Source organism: Spermophilus citellus (assembly GCF_964194105.1).
Source record: "Spermophilus citellus genome assembly, chromosome: 11".
NCBI lineage: Eukaryota > Metazoa > Chordata > Mammalia > Rodentia > Sciuridae > Spermophilus > Spermophilus citellus.
Window position 1 is genome coordinate 20,189,343 of NC_138192.1, and position 17,630 is coordinate 20,206,972.

At 48.3% G+C, this 17,630-nt stretch overlaps 1 protein-coding gene across 4 annotated transcripts in view; it reads right to left on the reverse strand.

Annotated features, from left to right (window-relative positions):
• The window catches only part of MGAT5 (alpha-1,6-mannosylglycoprotein 6-beta-N-acetylglucosaminyltransferase), a 340,832-nt gene that overhangs the window by 7,153 nt on the left and 316,049 nt on the right, over positions 1-17,630 (reverse strand). For all 4 annotated transcript variants that reach the window (XM_081262405.1, XM_081262404.1, XM_081262402.1 and 1 more), the window contains exon 17: positions 5,497-5,654. In XM_081262405.1, coding sequence (XP_081118531.1) covers positions 5,497-5,654 — 158 coding nt within the window. The remainder of the gene's footprint in view (positions 1-5,496; positions 5,655-17,630) is intronic.

Here is a 17,630-nt window from a genome sequence, read left to right on the forward strand (position 1 = left end):
CCTACCTCCAAGGGCTTTCCCTCTCACCTGGGATGCACTAGTTCACCCCACCATGGCTTCTCCAGAACAACAAGGCTTAGCCTGGTGCCCTGTGTGGAAGCCAGTTAGGATCTGGTGCTGCACTCAAGTTCCAGAAACAAGGTGTAGGGGGCCGGGCAGACCTGGGTTTCAGTTCTTGGCTTTGTCTCTTAAGAGCTGTGCAATTCCGGACAAAGGATTGAGTCTCTGGGTGGCTCAGTGTTTTCTTCCGTAAAATGGGATAAACGATCCTTAACTGCAGGAGTCAGAGTGGCGTTTCTAGAGCACTTGGCGGAATCTGGTTCTGAGTGGTGGTCGATAAATATTAGCTATTACTACTATTGCTGCCATTGCCATCACGACCCTGGCAGGCCCTGGATGGGTTATGTCACTTGCAGATGGCATGAATCTACACACACCAGCCATTTCCATTGCTTTGTTCACAGAAGTCTCACTTCTTGCTGGGAGGGAGGGAGATCAGAACAGTGAACTTGAGATTTCCCACTACCTCTGGGAGGCTTCCAGGTGGCAGGGAGAAGCACCGCCCTCCTTCTTTCTCCAGCCAACCAATGGCCTGGGCCCTGCCTCCCTTGGCCAGGGTTTATCTGGCGATTACCAGCACATCTGCTGAGGCCTCTGGGGCACTCCTCCAAGCTGCCAGGCTGGAACCAGCACTCCCTGGGGCTCTGGCTTCCCCGATACCTGCCAACTGGACCCGGCTCTGAAGCCTGCTCCGGAGGCCAACACCCCTCTCGACTTGTCCCTGCAGTCAGCAGGGGTGTTCTACACTTTCTCAAGTGCCCTAACACCCCTGGCCTTGGTGCCACCTGGGAGATAATGATGAACTGGGAAGAAGGCTAAAGTGAGCATTTCATGGATTTCCTGAAAGGAAAAATGAGTCAGAGACGATGTCCTTGTCAGTGTACCAAACTGGCCATCAAAGAGAAAGGGGCCTCTGGAGTTGAGCTGGGAATGAGAAGTTTACATGTGGTGAGAAAGAACATGTAACATTTCTCTTTCAAGGTCTCACTTCTGTCACTTAATGTCTTCCAGTTCCATCCATTTTGCTTCAAGTGACAAGATTTCAGTTTTTAATGACTCCGTGATGTTCCATTGTGATTATGTGCCACATTTTCTTTACCCATTCATTTGTTGAGCACCTGGGTTGATTCCTTCCAATTTTGGCTATTGTGAATGGTGCTACAATAAACAGATATGTGTGTCTCTCTTTGGGGAAAAAAAAAAAGGCTTACATGTAGAATGTGGCTTTGGGACACAGATTTATGTTTATGCTACTTATTTATGTGGGTGTATTACAGTAGCTGCTGAGACCTCATTCAGACCAGCTGCCTGGAATGTGGCCAACCAGGAGTATGGAAATCTCCACCACCATTCTCAGACCCTGTGGTGGGGGCGGAATTGCTGGAGCCATGAAAAGCCTTCCTATGCCCTCCCAGGTCACCTGTCCCCAGGCGCCTGTGCAGTCTGCTTGTGTGCGGATACTTGTGAGTGCACACCTGTGAATGGGTCTCAACTGAGGCTGTAGCAGGTGACACATGCTGGGGAGAAACAGAGACTCCCACCAAGGGCTCTAGCAACTGTCACTTCCTAGGGCCACAGTGAAGGCACACCTCAGGCAGCTCCCCAAAGGTTCACTGATGTGTGTTGGGGGTATGTATGATCCTACGCACCCCTTGAACACCACATAACCCCAGGTCTGAGCATCTCCAGGGGGGCCCTCCCTTTTGTGGGTGTGCAGGTACCTGTCCTGCAGCCCTGGGCAGGCAAAAAGGCTACTCCATTATCTTTGTGTAACTAGTGAGCAAAAGTCACCAGAGAGGTGCCTCACTGGATTAGACAGCCTCCCTAGTCCAGGTGTCCTCAGTCCCTAAGAGATCCCCGACCTTTTCAGGGTACACACAGGACTGCATGTGCCTCTCTGTCCTGGTGATCTCTATCTTGCTCAGATACACACACCCTTCTTCTCAGAGACTCCAAGCACCGTGTGTGTGTTCTCCCATCCTCTCCCACAGTTCCACAGTAATCTTGGACTGGCCCATGACACTTTTCTTACAGGTTGAGTTTGGGAGTTTCTGGGACCCCTCAGCACTCAGTGCACAATTTTTGGCTCTTGAAGAAGAATAAGAGAGCAAATTCTCCTCCCATGGGGCTGCCACCTTCTCCTTACCACAGGAATTAGGCTAGGAACCCCAGCACTAGGTGAAGGATGGAAGGCACCAGCCCCTCACGGACAGGACACCAGCCTGTCCTACCTCCTGCTCCTGTTCCTCCCACTGGTCCCTGCCCCAGAGTGCCTGCCTTCTCTCCAAGTCCTGGTAACCACTCTGATTCAGGGCCATCTCCTTTCTTGGTGCCAAGGCACACACAGTCTAGACTTCACAGCTCAGAAGACCTGAGGGGCTAACACAGATGCACCTCTGCTTCAGACAGTGTTATGCCTGCATCTATCCATCCTATGCTGAAAACATATCAAAACATGCAATGAATACCCAACCTACTGACCACACCAGCTTAGCCACACAGCACCTTGTGGAGCAGGTGGTTCCCTCTGGTGACCGTGTGGCTGACTGGAGTCTCAGCTTAACCCCACGGCCCAACATCATGAGACAGTATTAAACCACCTACACAAAGCCTGGAAAAAGATCCAAATTCAAATCTGGAGCAGAGTTTCTGCTGAACATCCATATCCTCACACCAACCTATAGTCAAAAAAATTGTAAGCCGCACCATCTTATGTTAGGGGTCACCTGCAATTTAAAATTTTGGAAGATACACCTTTAAAGGGTAGCTAAGGGCTGGGGATGTGGCTCAGCAGTAGAATACTTGCTTAGCATGTGTGAGGCCCTGGGTTTAATCCCCAGAAAAACAGAGGTAACCAAAATATAAAGTGGGCTTCATATTAACACATGTTCCTTTTTATGGAGCCGAGTCCTCCCCGCGCTGGGCCATGCTGCAATGATCTCTGGCACTTCAGGGGCTTTTTGCCCTTTTTCAAAGACCCCTGGCCTGCTCCTCCCTGATTCAAGATGGCCACATGGATGCTCCAAAGGACGTGATTTATGTAATCTGTTAAATTCATACTATACAGCGAGGACAGGTGGCTCTTAAAGGTCGTGGACACCCCAAGACAGAAAAAAAGCTTAAGCTCAGCTTAGAACCAAGTCCCAAGTTGGAGAAGCAAAAGCAGCCCTAGCTTGTGGAGCTGCTAATTGCTAATTGGCCATGAATATGGATGGGCCAGGATTACCTCCATGCTGAGGAGGCACTCAATAGACTGCCAGATAGCTGGGGTTTTTTACAACATTATCTGTATTTACAAATGCATGAACAAGTTATTCAGTAGGGCTCTTATGTTTACAGAATTAATTTTAGACAGCTTTATTACAAAATTACCATTCACTCCAGCCTCCTGGTAAGAAAACCCAAATATCCACTGTGGGGAGGGGTAGAGGAGAGAGCGATCGCCTGGCACAGGGTCTGACTGCAGGACTGTCCCACACCATGCCCCTCTCTACTCTGTGGATCTGTGTGAGGCATGAAGGAGAAGGAAAAGGCGGCAGTCTGGCCAGGAAATTGGTTTTTGAACTCTATCGCCTAGAATTGCCTGGAAGGAGGGGCCATTCTGTTCTTTAGCAAGAGCTATGCATTATCATCCTGTTGTCACCCAGGATATCCCCACTCTACAGCTGAGAAACTGATGGAACAGAGGGCACTGGCCCCTTTCCCAGAAGTTGGTTGCCCTTTCTGTTCCCGCTGACCCAGACCCTTATCCTGGAGGCAGGCCACCTGCGTGGGCTCCAGGCTAGTTCTGAGCCAGATCTCAGCCACTGTACAGAGACTAAGTGCCGTGACTCCCTCCCAGACTCAGAGGGAAGACCCACTGCTCAGGAGTCCCATGCAGGTCTCATTCCCAGGAGGCACCTTCTTGTCCTCCCTTTTCCAGAAGAGGCTGCATACAGGCAGAACTAGGAGTAGAGTGCCACATTTGTACCAAGCAATTTCAGAATTCCTATACAGTGCTCAGGGTTCTCAAAAAGCCATCTTGCCCTGGGAGATATCTGCAAATGGAGCCAGTGGAAAGCTGGCCCCAGAATTCAACATCTCTGCTGTGGAGTTGGAGGTTCCGTGTCAAAGCCAGCCCTCTTAGGAAGCTCCCTCCCCTCCTCCTTCTGGCCTGTGCTTTTATGTTGGTGGTGGAATCAAGGTAGCCTCTGGTTACCTACCCCATAAAAAGCCTGGTTCCCCTATAAAAAGAAAGAACAGCATCCTTCACAGCCCTGCTCAGGAGAGCATCCCTGATGCTGGAGACCATGCATTCCAAAGGGGGCTTATCCCACGTTCCAGGATAGCAAGACTCACAGGAGGGAGCAGGCCAGCTCAGACCACCATGAACAATAACCACAGTGGCTGGGTACGAAGCCAGAAGCGGGGATAACTGATCCCTGATCCCCACACCACTCTATTCCTGATACATCTCCTTCAAACCTAGGACAGCACAACCACTGGACTGAATCTTCAGTGAAGATAGCAATCCTTATTGTTTATAGGCATGTATCTTGGAGAAAATCCCTTATCAGGGAAATTAAGGTGGGAGACTAGATGGTGGACCGAGGGTGGGAGTGATAAAATTTAGGAGAGCAGAATTCATACTGATTGGGATCAGGAGGCAGAAGGGAGAAGAAACCTCATGTGGAAATCTTGGAACTATAGATGTCAAACTCAAATGCTGATGCAAAGGGAAAGGAATGGCATCACTAAACAAACTGCAAGTATGAGGCAAGAAGTTCCAGGAACATAAAGGCCCCTCCAGATACAGCCCTGGCCAACATTCCCAGGCCTGCACCTGTGTGCTGGGGAGGGACCCAGCAGTCAGGTCTGCTGAGGCCTGATGCATGATGCACCAAAGGTTCCCGAGGAAAGTTGGAGAGTGGAGGGGACCAGAAGAGGGGAAGGTGGCACTTGGAATCTGTTGTGGGCAGTTTTGTGCCAGCTGCTCCTCCCCATTTCTCATTCCTTTCTGACTCCAAAGTTGAAGATGCCACCTCCTTCCTATCCTGCTCAGACTCTGCCGGGGGCCATCTATGGATCTGGCTGCTGCCAGAGGTCTCAGGGGTGGGTCCACCCATGGCTATGATTCTGTGCCACCTCCACTCCCTGTTCATGGGTGTGGTATTAGCAAAACCAACATCTCCCATGATCTCCAAGGCCAGATGTGGCATTATTTATGCAAATACAATGCCCCTACTCAGATCCCAAGTATACCAGGTGACTTCATCTTACTGAACACTGAAAATGTAGGGGTCCAGCTGCAAACTGCTGCCTTCACCCCATCTTTTCCCTAAAGCCCGCAGCCTGGAAACTGAGAATGAGCACCTCTCAATCTGACTCTAACCCAGAAAGCTCACAGAGGCTGAGTTGACCCCCTTCTGTTCTCTCTCCCCATCCCAAGGTGCTTACTTCAGTAGGTCCTTGTCCTTGTTGAGGTGCTGGAAGAATGACGGCTCACAGATGAGCTGGTTCTCCTGGCACACCTGCTTGCAGGACTGCCCAGGCTCAGCAAGCTTCACTTGTAGGGCACTGAGGGGCGGCCACATCACCTGCCCGTGACAGAAGTCCTAAAAATGAAAACACAGCCATCAGCCAAGGGACCAAGGATGCAACTGGGCATCTCCACCTCTGCCAAGCCATCTGGAAGACGAGAGGGACCCACCATGCTGTGAAAGAAGAGTGAACAGGAGACTTGGGAGCCAGTTGGACACACCCCGAGCCAGGTCTTGATTTGTCTCATTACCAGCTTCCTCAACCACAGAGGGGGACGACAGCAGCATCTCCCATGCAGGACTGGGGGGTGAGGGGTGACATCTGCAGTGCACATAGCCCTACTATGGTTTGACCATGAGGTGTCCCCTTAAAGCTCCTGTGTTAGTGAAGGAATATTCAGAAGCAATATGATTCGTTTATGAGAACTGTAACATCGGTCTGTCCTAAATTGAATGGGTGGCAACTGTAGGCAGGTGGGATATGGCTGGAGGAGGTGGGTCACTGTGGGTGTGTCCTGGAAGGGTACATCTTTCCTGCTGCCCCTAATCCTTTCTCTCTCTGCTTCCCAGCCACTACAAGATGAGCCCCTTTCTTCTACCACTGACCTTCTGCCAGGCTGTTTGGCCTCACCTCAGGCCCAAAGCAATGGAGTTAGCCAACCGTGGACTCAATCTCTGAAACCATGAGCCCCAAATAAACCTTTCTTCCTCCAAGTTCTTTTTTTTAGGCATTTTGGTCACAATGACAAAAAAGCTTACTAACACAGTAACACACTGGCCCACAGGGGTGGCTATTCACCATCGTCACATCAGTAATGCCCCAAGGGCTATCACAATCTGCCCTTGAAGGCACAGCCTCACCCACCTGCACCAGCTGGCCAGTTCACCCCTCTCTGAGTCCCAAGACTTTGTAAGGATTTACTGAAATTTTGCAGCTACCTAGTATGACCTTGTTTTAACTCAATGACAAAATGCTGAGGCTGTGAGGTGGAGGACGCCACCAAGGACCCATAGGCATCCGGAGCATCACCTGACACAGTCCAACATCCTTGCCCAGGGACTCTGTGCTTATTGGTTGAAAATACTGACTACTATGTCACTTGACAAGTAGAGACTTATGTGAAGGACACGGTGCCCCTAACAACATATGGGTCATATGGGGCAAAGCCAGTCTCTCTGGGATGTAGAGTGAGGAAGCAGCACGCTGCAGGGAGACATAGGGGTGAGGGCATCATGAATGATGAGAAGCTGGGGAAGGGAGGGGCAGTCACTCTCTGACCTGGGACCTCCTGTCAGCTGTGCCCAAAGCAACCTCATGTAAGCGCCAATGATGACCCTGGTGCCCAGAGCTGCTCTGCTTGCCCATACTCAATGGACCCAAGGCAGAATGGCTCCAAGTCCCCAGAGGACTCGACCTGCTGAAGATGCTGCCTGTACAGGAGGACCTGTGTATAATACTCCCTCAGGGAAGGGCCAGTCCTCAGGAGTGACGATTAGAATGCTGGGTGCATGGGTGCTTTCTGATAATGCACCCCACAGAAAGAGGGGACACATGCAAAGAAACCATTTGCAACAGCATGGGAGCATTGGAAAGATGAAGCAAAGGGCTCCATATCACCCAAAGGTTGAATTTACACAGACACCTATTTAAAGACAAATAATACACCAAATGAGGAGGTTTCCATGCACTGACATAAGAACATCTCTGAGGCATGCTGAGCAGTGAGAGGAACCAGGTAAAGGGGGCTCCCAGTGTGTTTCCATCTGTGGCAGGCGCTGGGATGGGGAGGCACAGACATACAGAAATGTGTGTGTGCTATTCCAAGAACACCTCCTGCTGGTCATGCTGCTGCTGAAAAGGGAAACGCAGGACTAGGCTCAGGAGATTCACTTTGCAATGTGTGTCCTTCTGGAAGACTGTACTTTTCCTCAGGTTTCCTTTTCCACTTTGGTGTGGATGAGGAAATTAGTCATCTCAGGGCCCAGAGCTCCTGGCACTGGGGCACACAGAGGAAACGTTCTGTCCCACTCTTGTTTGTTACAGAGAGTGTTGCATGAGGGACCTCCTACTGCCCAGCAGGTCCTCTAGCAATGAGAAGGGTGAGGCTCCCCAACAAACTGCATCCAACAGGGGCCTCTGGCACTTCTTGTGAGTGTTTTTATTTTTTATTTTTTTTAAACCTTGTGCCTGTATTATTTTTTAATGAGTAAGCCAAGACACAGCAAAGAGAGCAAAGAAACCTTGCTCCTCCCCGATTCTGCAGCCAGCAGCCAGTGAGGTCCACCCTGCCTCTCCCGTTTACTAGCTAGGTGAATCTTTGGGCAAAAATACTTAACGTTTGGAGTCTCAGTTTCTTCCTCAGAAAAACAGAGATAAAGATAGTGATGATTCCCTGTGCTGCTGGCTTCTCTTTGCCTCCTTCTTAAAGGAGGTTAAGCTGCTGAGAAAGGCAGCCTGCAGGTGGCAAGCCCCTGGCAGGACCTTCTCTTTCAGTCTCTACAAAGGACTGCATCAGGCAGGTCTCCACATCACTCTCCCCTGATGAGGGAACTTGACTCCACCAGTCTGAGTTTGTGGCGAAAGAACAGAAACGCTTCCCCCAACAGTGGGCAGAAAACCTAGAGCCGGATTCCTAGTAACAGAAAGCACAAGACTCCAGAATGGTCTAATAATTCAGAGATAGGGAGAAATACACTGGATTACTTAGGAATGTTGAGATGCAGCCTAATCTTCTGAAAGTGAGGCACGGTGGCAGGTAAGCAGGGTGTCCTGAGACCTACACAGCCCTGGGCATCACTAGGCAGGGAGATACATCTGACTTCTCGCATTCACAGTGCTTTTGAGTACAGTCTAAGCCCTTGCTCAGCCAAGGGCAGCAGCAGTAATGTGGACCTGGACACTGTCACTAAGGGTGACAGCATGACTGCACAGACCCGATATCCAAATGAGACACTGTGCACTGATGGCCACTGCTCTTTCATATGACAGCATGGGGAAGCCTTGCATTTTATACCCTGTGCATTCCACCAGGATGACCGTCATCAGACAGGAAGAACGGAAACACACACACACACACACACAATGACCTGGAGTTATTGGTTATGAGAACTGAGAGCTGCAGGGGCATTTGGAAGATGTCCAGGCCGACATTACTGTGCTGTCCACGGCTGAGCAAGGGCTGTGCAAGGGCTTAGACTGTACTTAAAAGCACTGTGAACATGAGAAGTCAGATGGGTCTCCCTGCCTACTAGTGCCCAGGGCTGTGTGGGTCTCAGGACACTCCATTCACCTGCCACCAAGGTGGTTTGCCTGGCTGGCTGAAGTAAGCATCTTTGCTTACAATTCCTTAGGAACAAATGGATAACTTCACAGCTTTTAACTATAATAATAAAGAGATGTGAAATCCAGCTCACTCCAAAGTCTACAGGACAGGCAAACAACCAGCAAACTGACATCAGACCATACCTGCCTCAGATGAAGCCAAGTGGGACTTTCTTTTTGAATAGGCCCAAAGGCCCATCTGTTAAAACCTGATCTCTGGTATAGCCCTACTGGGAGGGGTGGACCCTGTAGGAGCTGAGACCTAGTGAGAAGTCCTAAGGTAACTGGGAGTGTGGCCTGAAAGTGATATTAATAATCTGGCCCCATCTTGTCTCTTTCTGCTTCCTGACCACGAGGTAAGAGGTTCTGCTTGGCTTTTTTCTTTTTTTTTTTTTTTTTTTTTTTTTTTTGTGTGTGTGTGTGTGTATGTTGCATGAAGTAGTGACATAGGCCCAAAGCAATGGGGCCAATCAATCATGGACAGAAACCTTTTCGATTTGTAAGTTGATTATTGCAGGCATTTTTTATAGTAACAGCAAGCTAACTAACACACCTGGATTAGGCTGGGTGATTAAAAACCCATGAAGGCTAAAGTGGAGCCTGGATTTTATGGCTTCTAAGAAAACTGACATCTCTCTTCATGAGCACCTCAGAGCTGAGGAGAGCTTCTCTGTGCCTCTTGAGTTGGAGGAAGATTAAGAAACTTTCTTATGGGGCTGGGGATGTGGCTCAAGCGGTATCGTGCTCGCCTGGGATGCATGCGGCCCGGGTTCGATCCTCAGCACCACATACCAACAAAGATGTTGTGTCTGCCGAGAACTAAAAAAAATAAATATTAAAAAATTCTCTCTCTCTCTCTCTCTCTCTCCTCTCACTCTTTTTTTTAAAAAAAAAGAAACTTTCTTATTCATTCTCAGCCTGTACAAGGCCAGAACCAAAGTTAGAACACAGATCCCGCTGTGTTGGAGAGGAGGTGATGTGGCAAAGGACTGGATGGACAAAATTTGAGGCCCTACCACGTGGCACATTATGCAGCAGGTCTGACCTCCATTAGAATGATGCTAACAGGGTGTGAGAATGGCGGCAAATGTCAGATGCTCCACGAACACTTGTCTCCATCCTTGGGCTCCTCCTGGGAAGAGCTGCCTCCACCCTGTGAAGCTTTCAGGCCCACCTCATTGGAGAAACAGACTAGGCAGCCCCAGATAAACAAATATCCCGTACCTGGTCTAGACCAGGGCAGGTCAGGGCAGGGCTGCGAGGTCTGGCAATGGGAGTTGGCCTTAAAGCTACACCGTGGGCTTCCTGCTTCTTTGTCAACCTCAGCAGCCACCCTTCTTGGGTCCCTGGCAACAGGCCTGCTCAGCTCACTTCTGCACAGCAGTGCGGGGGCTCCAGGCACCTTGCTGCTGCTCACCAGGAAGACTGTCTGGCGTCCTCCCAGGAGGCCCAGAAGATCAGGAATAGTAAAAATAGCAGCAGGACCTTCTTAAAGCTTGGGTAACCATCTGGAAAGCCTGAAGGTGTTCTCAGAAAGCACACCAGGAGTAAGGTATGAGGGACCTGGGGGCTTGGGCTGAGATCCTCGGGGGGCTTTATAGATATAATCTCCCAAGCTTTCTCTGCCTGTCCTCTCACATAAAACTGGGATAGTACCATCTGTCCTTTATCCCCAGATAATTCCTGTGGAATGGAAGTGAGAGGACTAAGGAGAAGGTCCCTGAGATGTTCAAGGTAATGCTCTAGGCTGGACCATTCTGAATAGTCAAGCACAATTAGTAGAAATTTGGTGACTAGTTGAAATAATTGTTAGAGAGGCATGCAGATGGAGTGTGTTCTAGATATACACAGCAATTTCCAATCTGGTTAACAAGCACTGGGCCAGAAGCCTCTGGACCACTGCTGCCCTGGTCCAGAGGCTGAGGCCAAGCAGGAGGGGTAACATATGACAATTCATGCAGGACAGCCACCTCTGCGCCCAGATGCTCACAGGTGGAAATGGAAGTCCCTGCCAGAAGCCTCCCCTCACTGAAGGTGCAACCCCTACTGGGTACTCACAGGAGGCTGGAGGTCTTCTGTCTCATTCAACCACAGCACAGGCTAACATGGCAACGCCAAGGCACCTTATCTCCTCGCTGCAGGCACACATTCACTCATCTGTTCATTCAACACATATTTGCTAAGAGACAGAAAAGCACCATGCATTCACAACTTCACAAACGGTCGTTCAAGCCTTATGCTGGGTATTAGAAATAGGAACACGAAAGAGACACAGTCTCTGGACTCAGAGGTTCAGTGCACAGGCTAGTAAGAGAGGCTGACACTTAAAAAAATCACAGAACAGAATAAAACACATGCCCAAGAAGGAGGTCACCTGGAGGAGCAAAAGAGTGACAGTGGTAGCAATTAGAGAAGGCTTCTAGAAGATAAGGATTTTCTAGGATGGGTTTTACAGGCTGAATAGGAGTTAGTGGCTTACCACTAACAAGGTGTTTTGCATATAATTGGTGCTCATCAAAGAGATGTTGAACAGAACTAAAGGGTCTTGGCATCCTGGGACTCTGATAGTAGCAGAAATAGAAAAGGAGACTATTCCAACCTAATGAGGCATTTATGCAGCCAGAATGAGATATACACAGTAATTTCCAATCTGGTTAACAAGCCCACTTAGAACACACACCATCTGCATTCCTCTCTAATTATTTCAACTAGTCACCAAATTTCTACTAAATGTGCTTGACTATTCAGAAATTTCCAGGCAGTAAGCATAAATCACAGTGAGAAAGGTTTATTCACCAACAAAATCTATGAGAAAACAGGTAAATGCAAGCTCCATGAGGCGAGGTATGGGTGCTGCCTCTATCATGGAGGCTAACTGGTGACACAGAGAAAATGAGACTCACAAAACAACCCCAAGAGCTAGAGAAGACAGGGTGAGGCTGCCTCAGGGGAGAAGCACCAGGTGGGGAGGGTCACCTGCTAGCTGCAAAGCAGAGGTGCGGGAACAGCAGAGAATACCGTCTATAGCATGTACAGCCTTCACCACAAACCCTCCACCCACCCGGTCCTGGCCAGATCAATCATGGAGTTACTAAAGCTCTGACACGTTAGGTGTACATGGATCTCTATGGAACCCACATTGTCTGGAACTGAGAAGACAGGTTCAGATGTACAGGTCTAAAGGCAGGAGCTACAGGGAATAAGGTCAGGAATTTGCAAAAAAATAAAAATAAAAATGAATAAAAGGGGGTTTGATAGGACAGGTTCCAGACCATGAAAGGGGGATGTGGCTCACATTCAGCTTCCCCGGGGGCCAAGGCACACATTTGTTACCTGTATGATAGTAGTGAAATCCAGGGGCTGGCACAGACTGTTCAATAAATACTGATGACTGATTGGGTTAAGTCAGCTCAGTTGCCTGTTGGCACCCACCATTCTTAGCCTGCATGACCCTCAAAAGGAAGTGAACACTGTCCCCAGGTGCTTCACCAAAGGAGGTGTCCATTTGTTTTCATAAAGGCAACCAAGAATGTGACTGTGAAGCTAAGCAATAAGGACTGATGTCCACAGACCATCCTTACGCATGTCAATCATCTGAGCCAAAAATGGACCTTGACAGTGACGCATAAATCTACCATATTTCATTCTCCTGGAACACTGCGAGTCTCCTTAGGAGAAATGAAAAAACACATCCACACGAACAGCGGATGTTGTAGCAGCACTCATTGCACAGTCAAAATAAGTGGGGGTCCGTCAGCTGGTGAATGGACAACACATTGTAGTACATCCACTCTATGAAATACTATTCAGCAATAAAAGGAAATAAACTCAGATACACACTACAACCTGGAGGAGCCCCAACAACATATGCTAAATGAGAGAGGCCAGAAATCTCCAGAAAAGGCAAAGCTGCAGAGAAAGGAAACAGATAAGTGATTCCTGAGGCGGAGGCAGAAACAAGAACTGATTGCGGACAGATATCATTTTGGGGTGACAGAAATGTTGCTAAACTAGACTGAGGTAGTTACTGTTCATCTTGATCAATTTGCTAAATAAACACTGATTGCGTCCTTATATGGAGTGATTTTTATGGTCTGTAAATTACACCTCAGTGAGGCTGTTAGAAAAAGATACCTTGGCTGGTTTCTGGGCTCCTGCAGCAGCAAACAGTTAAGGCTTTCAGAGTGCTCATGTGGGCCAGCTACAGTTCTTAGCCTCATCATGTATTAGTCTATTGATTCCTCCACCAACACCATGAGGCAAAAGCACTATCCCTATTTCACAGAAGAGGAAAGAGCACAAAGAGGGTAGATAACCTGCCCAGGGTCAAACTCAGTGGCAGCAGAGCAGATGTGAAGATTCTAGGGTCCAGCACTCTATTGCCACCCCTCCAGGCTCCAGGAGCAGATCAACAGTAGCCTCAGCTATTTCAAGAGTAAAGACTTCTCAAGCCAGTGCCCATCTTCTCCCCCTGCCAATTCCTTTTCCTCTTTTGTTCGGCGACCTCTGTCACCTCCACCACATCTCCCTGCCCTGGGACTACCCAGACTCACTAAGAGACTTCTCTTGTACCTAGAACATACCCCAGTAAGTTCCACCTGGATTCAGAGGAGCAAGACATTCTAGGAGCTTAATCAGTTTCCACCGCTGTTTTTGGAATTGACTCTTCGTCCCTCCATATCTCCAGCATGCTTTTCACATGAATTCCAAGGCTCTTTACAAACCATGAGTGTGACTTACCATCTTGCACATTCACAGTCTTTATGGGGAGTGGAAAATAGGGTTGAAGACAGCGTATGTGTGGCTTTCAGAAAACCCATGAGAACACTTCCTTTCCTTGCTATATTATCTAGCTGGAGGCAAATACAAAACTTCCCTAAGAAATGCACAAGGAAAACCTTAACAAGCCTGGACACACTCAGGGAATAATTGCCCTTGATCTTCAGTTACAAGGGACTTCCCCCTTGGCACTCACTACCCCTTTGCTGGAGACAGCCTTTTAAAGTGCTCATCTCAAAGAGCATGCAACCCAATCAACATTTGTAGTATAGCAAAGTGTCTAGGGTGGGTGCATGGAGGGAGAAGAGCAAGCACTCCTCCTGGAGCCCGGCTTCTTTCCCTCTGGGTACCTGCATACCAGGCTGGCTGGATCCGAGGAAGGTTTCCTGCCAGTGGCTGTTCAACTGTGCACTAAAGCCTGGGGTGCTCTCGATTGCTGTCAATTGGCTTCCTCTGGTGCCTGCCACCTGGGGTAAGCATGACGGACGACCTTGAAAGTGTTCTGGGATAAAAGCCCCTGTGTTCCCCTTGCAGATCACAGGGAGGACTCTGAGGCTGAGATCAGCCTAACAAACACTGTAGCTCCCCCGGTTCACACACAGGAAGCTCCTGCTTATGGCTGCAGCCTTTTCCACGTACACCAGAGGCACATTCTCTCCATCCTCGCTGCTCTTTGAAGATACTCTGCTGGCTGTAAAAATAACCAATGCCCCAAACTGTACAAGACTGGGACCTGGAGCTCATAGTGAGAGGCTGGAGACTCAGTCTGTGGGCCAATGGGGTCTGGTCTGGCATCGGGGGAATATTCTGGGTCTGATAGAATTCCTGGCATAAACTCAAACTAGTCTCCTCAATTGCCCATTTAGCAGCACTGGGAGAATGTTTTACAAGAAATTCCCTAAATACAAGGTTCCTAGAAAGATTTTTCTAGAACTCCTGGTAGCATCATGGCTGCTCACCCTGTGGTGAATCTTTTCTTTAGCTTATCCCAGAATCAAATCTGGACCCTCCAGATGAGCCTTGGTCTTTTCACACTGGTTCCTCCTCCAGCCTTGTCTCCCATGCCACCTTGCTCTTCAGCACACATACCTATGCACCCTAAAATTCACCGTCATTTCCTTTTTTTTTTTTAGGCCCTGGCATCTCGACATGGTGGGCCCTGCTCACTTTTTTTCAGGACTTATCTCCTACAAGAAGCCTTCCATTACTCTTGCCATCTCTCCCGTTCTCCTCCCTGGGGACTGAGTTGCATGATCACAAAGCACCCTGGTTCCATCACTTGTACAGAGTTTAACCTGCGGGGGTGCACTGGCTCTATGAAACCTCACCCACCCAAGGCCTCAGACTTCTCTTCCCTAATGCCTGCACAGCGCGTGGCGTGCTGTACTAACAAGTAGTCACAGAGATGATGAGAGAGTCAATAAGGCAGGTAAAAAAAGAGATATCTCTGGATTTCTGTGGCCAGAATATCCCTGTAGAAAAGTCTCTATCCAGCAATGATGGGAAGGAGCAGTTTCATTAGCATGTTTTCCAGAAGAGAATTTTAGTAGTATGTTTTAGAATACTTATAATTTTAGTACCAGGCTGGTGCTGGGCAAGTGAAATTGTGAGGTGAACAAGCCAGGAGGAGCTGGTGCTAAGGAGCACTTAACAAGGTCTGTTTGGGAAATGGGACCTTCCTGCTTAAAAGGAAATCTAGCATTAGACTCAATGGAGGAGCTGAGACTTCATAAGGACTGGCTGGATTCATAAGCTGACTCAGGGAGGAAAGAAGTAAAGATCTTCAAATAAACCTGTCCAAGAGACATTTATGTCTGCTGATGACTTTCTCCTAACAGGAGGCAGAACCAGGAAAAAAGGAAGAGAGTTTCAGAAGCAGCCACAGAAATGGAATAAGAGCTCAAGAGAGCCTCTGAGAGGGAGGGTATGGTAGGCACAGCTGTGAGGTATCAAAACCCTGTGCCAAAGGTGGTCAGTGGCTCCTCTCAAAACCTTCAGGGAGGTCCATCAGGGAGAATGTGAGAAGCTGAGCTTAGGGACACCTGCTACCTCCTGAGTCCCTAGCAAATGCTTCCAGTGCAGACTTAGCCCCACACCACAATATATTGAATCTTGATTGCTCCACCAGTGAGCCTCATGCCTGAGAGTCCCGGTTCCCATTATGCAGAGAATGGGGTTATTATTGCCACCTCCTGGGACTACTGTGAAGATTAAATGAGATGTTACCCAGTAAGTAGTTCTCCCTTGTCCTCAGGGACATGTTCTGAACCCCGACTGGATATCTGAAACTTTTGTAGATAGTACCAAATCCTATATATCTTTTCTCCTATGATAAAGTTCAATTTATAAATTAGGCGTGGCAAGAGATTAACTAAAATTAAAACAATAATAACGATGCACTGTAAAAGAAGTTATGTGAATATGGTCTTATTTCTGTCTCTCAAAATATCTCACTGTACTGGTATTTTCCATTTGATATTTTTGGGTTGTGGTTGACTGTGGGTAATCAAAACCTTGGAAAGTGAAACCGCAGATTGGGGGGGGGGTGTAGGGTACTGTGACGTGTTTTATGTGTTGGCATAGCATCTGTGTATACATGGCAGTTAGTTATGATAATGCCACCATTCTGTAGTCATGTACAGACCGAATGAGATGATGAGTCCAATGTTACGCTCTCCTGGAAAAGCCTGAGAAGTAATATATGAGATATATAATTATTAATGTGTTATCTCTTAATTTAATATACTATAATATAGCATAACATGTTCAATAACAATACTAGGTTACATTTATTGAGCACTATGTGCAAGGCCCTGTTCCAAACACTTTCTGTGTATTAGCTTGTGTGATCTTCCCATTAGCTCAGTAAGGTCCTCTTATTATTCTTATGTTACTGAGGGAAGAAGGCACAGAGAAGCTGAGTAATGTCTGTTCAACTCATATAACCACAGACTCATGGTGCTAAGAGCTGAACCTAGCGGCTGGGCTGGAGGGCATATCCTTTTGAAGCTCTCAAAACCTGAGATGATCAGACAGGCCATCCTGAAGCCCATGTGCCATGGTGCTCTTGCCAACAGCAGTACCCGGCTGCCGGCCACCGGCCACCGCCTTACTTTCCTCAAACCACCAACTCTTCCTTTTGAAACTCCCGCTGGGCCTTCAGTCTATTGCCTACTTAAATTTTCAACTCACAGTTTCTATTTTCAGTTGGCTCTGTTGGTCCCCCACTGGGTAAAGATCCTTTACGGCCTAGACCACTCTGCCCTGCCCTTTAAAGGGAGCCCCTTATATTTGAAATCTGGTCAAGGAGTTCAGATTCTCCTACCCACAGGGGTTCCAAGTCTGTCTATTTCTAGCTCTGGGTTGCTTTTGAAGCCCAAGGAATTAAAACATTATAAAAGGAAGGTAGTGACACTCATGGCCTTCACTTCTAAGGACACAAGCTGTAGTTTCCAAGCCCTGTTGGGGGTGGTGGAACTGTGTGCACTCTCCCCTGCTTTGGAGTTGAAGTCCTTCTTTTATCTGTTTTATATACCTAGGATTCGTCTGAAAGGGGTCTTGTGTGAAGAGATATTTGAAAAACCACTAAAAAGTCCTAAAATGCTTAGAATTACTGAGCACATACTATTAAAAGAAAGCTTAGAAACCAGTTTCAGTCCTTGCCTTTCTTGGGGGGTGGGAAACGAAGGCAGGACAGACAGCTGTCTACCCCTCCTAAGTCCTTGTGATGCCCCCAGAGCCCACTTACTGCACAAGCCCTGCTGGTCAGGGAAAACTCTGAGCTGGGCAGCCCGCCTCCCCTGCTATCAGTGTCCATGGGACCTTCCACTGTCACCAAGAACATCCCCCAGTGAAAGACTGCTCCCTTGGGTGACCCTGATGGTGCTGCATTAAGAATTCCAACAAGGCATTATCCAGATTCTGGAGACTTCAAAAGCAGGCAAATAACC